The sequence below is a fragment of the Xenopus tropicalis genome, chromosome 4 (genome assembly GCF_000004195.4).
Source record: "Xenopus tropicalis strain Nigerian chromosome 4, UCB_Xtro_10.0, whole genome shotgun sequence".
NCBI classification, from domain to species: domain Eukaryota; kingdom Metazoa; phylum Chordata; class Amphibia; order Anura; family Pipidae; genus Xenopus; species Xenopus tropicalis.
The window spans coordinates 104,421,240-104,427,239 of record NC_030680.2 but is presented as its reverse complement, the minus strand read 5'-3'; the positions used below and the strand labels follow the sequence as shown (position 1 = coordinate 104,427,239).

At 39.2% G+C, this 6,000-nt stretch overlaps 1 protein-coding gene across 4 annotated transcripts in view; it reads right to left on the bottom strand.

Annotated features, from left to right (window-relative positions):
* Positions 1 to 988: 988 nt before the first annotated feature.
* evi5 (ecotropic viral integration site 5) overlaps positions 989 to 6,000 on the bottom strand; it is a 90,962-nt gene continuing 85,950 nt past the window's right edge. For 3 of the 4 annotated variants that reach the window (XM_002933802.5, XM_031901003.1, XM_031901002.1), the window contains one exon: positions 989 to 3,075. In XM_002933802.5, the coding sequence (XP_002933848.4) occupies positions 2,767 to 3,075 (309 nt within the window). In that variant the 3' untranslated portion in view covers positions 989 to 2,766. Of the gene's footprint in view, positions 3,076 to 3,706; positions 3,717 to 6,000 lie in introns of all 4 variants that reach the window. The other variant, XM_031901004.1, reaches the window with a different exon arrangement.

The following is a 6,000-nucleotide window of genomic DNA, read 5'->3' as shown; positions in this document are numbered from 1 at the left end:
GAAGAAGTCTTTCTGGCTGGACAAAGCTTGGAAGTGCATCCTGTTGTTGCACAACATTTACTACATTTAGCAATGAACATGGGATGGCGTAATAAGGTTAAATCAAAGCTCTGATATTCAAGGAAACAGGAAAAACTGTGTTGGGCAACAAAAAAAAGCAATAGTGCCACTCTGCTACAGCCAAGACACTGGGTTAGGAGAAGACATGGGTGTTGCAAATTTGTGTACATGGAGAAAGCTCCTGAGCAAATCCTTCTAAAGGGACAAACTTACATAAATAACTAATTATTTATCATTCATATCAGTGACTGCTACTGTGGATTGTTATGTAATCCATTTTAAGGGAGTGTCCCTCCCACATGACATTTTTAATATTTATGCCCTGTAAAGTCCCCACAGCCAAAGATAGTGGCCACTAACCCTGCTATGCAGCACTGCTTTTCATGACTGGGCTTTTGACAGAGTTTGTGAGGGGGAAAAATGTACAACAGGTTCAACAATAATAAAAATGTGGTGGGGGTTGTTAAGTTTACCTTTAAAACCATACATGGGCTGATAAAAGCAGGAGCCATTTGGCAGCTTACTGGCCTATGTATGGTGTCAGCAGACAATTCTGCCCAACCTAGATATTGATTGGGAGGGCTTGTTATTAATCTGCAAGTTAATGCGGTCCTCCTCACAACAGCCTGCTTAGCTATCAAAGGCCAAACGATTGATCAGTCTGATATTGCTCACCTCAAGATGGGCATTTAGATAAAAGATTTGCTTATTTGGCAACCTCACCAGAGGAGTGGATCTTTACTTGTATGGTCAGCTTTAGTCTTGGCTGCCATTGGCTGTTCTTCTAAGCAAATTGGCTGACTTGCAGTGTATAAGCACCATCAACCCACCAAATGGCCCCATTCTAATGCTGAAATAAAAAAAGTGTATGTGAGCATTTCTTCTGTAACTGCAACAGCTTTGTTCATAAAAATAACTTGTGAGAGAGTTTAATTCATGAAAAAGATTTATTTTAGTTACATATATATAATATATATAATGTTAAAAGATTTTCATCAATAGTGTTTCTCCCAAGCATTTAATAAGTGATGACTTTGTTATGGAAATGCAAAATCTGCTCTGTAATCTAATTCACAGGGATACAGTTAGTGTTTTGCTCTATGGCTGTAAGCCAATTTCTGCTGCAGGGGCAGGCATCCCAAAGTAGCACTCCCTCTGGTGTTGCACGACTATAACTCCCGTCGGCGTGCCAGTGTCACAGCTCAGCAGGCAGGTGCATGCTGGGAACAGGAGTGCATAACGTTGTCCAGTTCTGTACAGAACACACACAATTCATTTTTTCTGTTAGGATGCAAATTCTACAATTATACCTTAACATTTACATTCCAATAAAAAAAAAAAAAAAAAAAAGGTTTGTATTGTACACTTTCGGAATGAAAGATATGTATATTTATATACAAAATATATCACAACACAAGAATTGACCTTTTTAGTTAGTAACTGACTCAAACATAAAACAAATAAAAAAACATCCCAGCAAAAGGTGCACTTTAAAATAGGGAAAGCGTCGGTGACGGAGATTTGGTCTGATTTGGCAGCCTGGCACTGCTTTATTGTGACGCCACACAGTGATCAGCTATTCATTACACAAACCTAGCATAATGATTTAAAACAAATTTAATTCAGGGAACACATCTGGGCCAGTTTTGGGTTCCCCCCCAGCAACCATTATGCAGGATCCAAGGGACCCCAAACTCCAAATTCTCTCCCACAAATGGACATGCCCTATCAAATGATTCTGAGACTGGAAATCTGGCACAGGCCATTGAAATCTATTGGTGTGATAAATCAAGCACTCACCTTACCATCGCTTTAAAGGTGAACAGATGACTATAGCGCTCACCATACTGCCTATTTCTATTTACTGTTATAGTGTACATGTAGTAATGTCCATGACACCTTAAACTGAATGTCAATCCCTAGAAGAAGTATCCGTAAATTGTATTTCATTCTTTTAAGCACCTTCAGATTTACTCACAAACATGTAAGCCATAACATTCCCCTTTCCAGTCATGAAATTAACAGTAGCTTTCTTATTCAGCAAAGCAGTGATACAGGGATAGATGACTATTGGTGAACACTACTCACCCAGCGCTTTCCAGCATTCTCTGCCAACCAACAGATTGTTGGTACTTACAGTCACACAACAGCAGGAGAGACACAGGACCAGCAACGACTCTTGCTCAGTCACAAACTTTCCTAGCTCTTGTGCTACACACCTGTTGGAGTGTTATAGGGAGTGATCTCATGTAAGTTAGATGTTTGTGTTAAGGGGGTCCCTAAAAACACATTCTAATTAAATGCTGAACCTACTATTCTGATGCCCGGGAGACAGGCAGTTTGACTGAGGATCACAAATGTTAAAAACCCATGACATTTGTTCATACAGGCCTAAAATATTGCACAGAATCGACAGACTTGCAAGATACCCGCCGGCGTGACCAACTGCACAACTCATTTCTTCCTTTCCACTTTGTTTAAAACTATGAACATTGAAGAAACAAAGTGATTGTGATAATACTGTAACAACAAATACGCAGCCTCGTGTATGGCAGCAGACTGGGAAGATTTGGCAAAATCTGAAGGCAGTTAAGACTTCTATAGAAATTCTGGCCACGTTCAAAGGCCGTGTAAGAATTCTGTACAGAGGAATGAGCAGCGATGTCGATGGGATCCATGGGGCTGCATTAGCAATCACAGTAACCATCAAACAGTAGTGGAATAAGATTCTGTCCTTTTCCCAGTTTGTTTTGGAACCATTCCATTAGAATCTGTCACAATGGAAAGAGCCTCAGTGTCGCTGTCACTGCTGTCAGAGCCTGAAGGGCCCAGCGCCATCTTGTCATGTCTTTTGTGCAGGTGAAACTGAACCTTGCCCTCCTGAAGGGTGCCACCAACATATTCTTCATCAGAGGAATGGAAAGACTCATCGTCGCCAATGATATGGTTGACAATGTGGATCCCATCAAAAGTGGGTTGGTCTGGGAGGCCCTTCTGGCTTTTTAGGCATTTTATCTGGCAAAAAAAACATGAGTAAGAGATAAATGGCTACATTAAGCACATTGTCATGAAAGGGGAACTGCAAATTGTCTAACACTATCTGAACATTTAAAATGAATTCAGTTTGCTAAGGCCATTAACTATAACAACCAATTAGTGGTATAAATAAGATGAGTAAATAGACAGTTTAATCGATAATAGACTTGCTTCTGTCAGCAACTATCAATAATAATAACGATTCCTCATTTAATAATGCCTTTCAGAATCATCATCATCATCAGATTCAGCTCCTTTTGCATCTTAGTCAGTCACATACCCCAAACCAACAAAATACGTGTGAATTTTTTTTTATACCATAAAAACACAAATGAACACAACAAATTTAAGAGTTTGAGTTCCAATTTGTTAAACAGGAGCAAGCACTCCTATGTCATGCCTACAAACCATCTGGTCTAATTCTCATTCACTAAACAGCATGGAACGGCATTCAACAATGGCTGCTTCACACTGGGAAAGGGACATGACGTGATGCTTAAGAAACCATTGTTTGGCACATGCACTGAAATGAAGAGACTAGCAAAAGAAAAACAATGGATGAAAAGGAATGAACCCACCCGCTATAAAACCGCAATCTCCCTCACCTTACCTGTAACAGGCTGGTCCATCAAGTCAAGCATGAGTAAAAACAGGTGACAATAAATAGACCACTTTTTCACGTAATTACAGAAAAAAGTAACGGCTGCAAAATGAAGGTGGTGGTGGTGGTGTTGGGGGCAGTTATCAAAAGGAGGGTAAAGCAAAGATTTCCAAATGGTAATGTAGGGTTAGGAGAAGGAAAGAGGGAGGCAGCATTAATGTCAGAAGGAATAGAAACCCTATAAATGCTAGATGAAAGTGAAGAGTAAGGTGAAACAAGTGCTGAATGGGGCAAATCTGGAGATGAAGAAAGACAGGGACACAGCAGCAGCATGTGGGATAAAGGCAAGTGAGGAAGACTGTATATATAGGGGTGCAGGAGATATGGTGGCAGTACAAGAGAAGAAGGGGAAGAGAGTATGAATTATACCGAAGGCAGAGAAATGCTGTACAGATGGAGGGAGAAGAGGCACAGTATGGCTATTCAATAGAAGAATGGGCATTGGTAGAACTTCACAACTGACTGGATAAAATATTTAAAAGCTGTAATTCTGATCATTCCCAGGCCCCATAAACAGCAGAAAGGTAAAAAGGTAGCAGAAAGAGCAGAAAAGCAGAGTATCAGAAAGTAGTGCTGTATTCAGTCACTAGCACAGCTATTCAGGGCTGGATCTATGGGCAGGCAGAAGAGGCTTGTACCTAGAGCCCAAAAAGGGGCCGATAGGCACCCACCCTAGCTACCTTTACCAGCTGAGATAGTGGTGATGCACTGCGCTCACTACTCTCACATGGTAAAACCCTCCCCACTCGGCACCAACCCCTGGTTGCATCACACCACCCTCCTGAGGTAAACATTGCTCCTCACCCCACTGTGGTGGTAGGGAATTGAGGGTAGGGGAGCACACCTTACATTTGGCCCGGCACTGCACTTATTACCCCCACATTTGAGTGCTACAGGACCTGTGCTTTTCTGGTGTTTCCGTAATTTGCATCACCGTACCTTAAGTCTACTAAAAAACATTTACACATTAAATACACTCAATAGGATTGTTTTGCCACCAATATGGATTCATGCAGCTTAGTTACCATCAAATACAAGGTACTGTTTTATTATTACAAAAAAAAAAAAAAAAAAAAAAAATTGATGATTTGCTTTAAATTGAGCCTATGGGAGATGGCCTTCCCACAACTCAAGTTTTTTGGATAACAAGATTTCTCAATAAGAGATCTCAAACCTGTAGTAATACAGAGAAAGCTTACATCAATAAGCACAAATCATTTACGGGATTATTCATGGCTCCTGTGTATTGTATATACAGGTATGGGATCAGTTATACGGAAACCCATTATCCACAAAGCTCTGAATTACGGAAAGCCTGTTTCCCATAGACTCCATTTTAATCATATAATTCAGATTTTTAAAATTGATTTCCTTTTTCTCTGTAACAATAAAACAGTACCTTGTATTTGATCCCAACTAGAATATAATTAATCCTTATTGGATGCAAAATAATCCTATTGGGTTTAATTATTGTTTTATTATTTTTTTTGTAGACTTATGGTATGGAGATCCAAATTACAGAAATAAACCTTTTCTGGAATACCCTTGGTCCTGAGCATTCTGAATAATGGGTGATACATACATACATACATACACACATACACACACATACATACATATATATACACATACATACATATACACACATATACACACATAGAGAAAAAGAATGATTGCACCCACAGGAATTTTCACGCTGGAGACATCAGTTGAAGTAAATAAAGTGAAGTATTTATTCAGTCCAACGTTTCAGTTCACATTGGAACTTTCATCAGGGACTTTTATCTACATGACAACATGGCACTGGCACCCAGGTAGTATCTCATTATTTATGGTGTGCAGCTTCACCACTGCTTGTACTTATATATATATATAAAAAGAAACGCGTAGACATTTTTGTGTAAATAAAGATTTTATTTTTTTTCTCTTAATACCGTGAGTGCTTTCTGGAGGAGAATATATATATATATATATATATATATATATATATATATATATATATATATATATATATATATATCTCAAAATAAAACAGCCAGCACCAAGGGTCTTTGTGTTTCAAAAAATCTCTCGTGTATTATAATTGCATAATTGGTTGTACATGCAAGTATAATACACGAGAGATTTTTTGAAACACAAAGACCCTTGGTGCTGGCTGTTTTATTTTGATATTTATATGATATCCTGTGCACAGGGGCAACTGCAGAGCAGCAGATTTTGGAGTGTGGTGCTGTCGTGTGGAC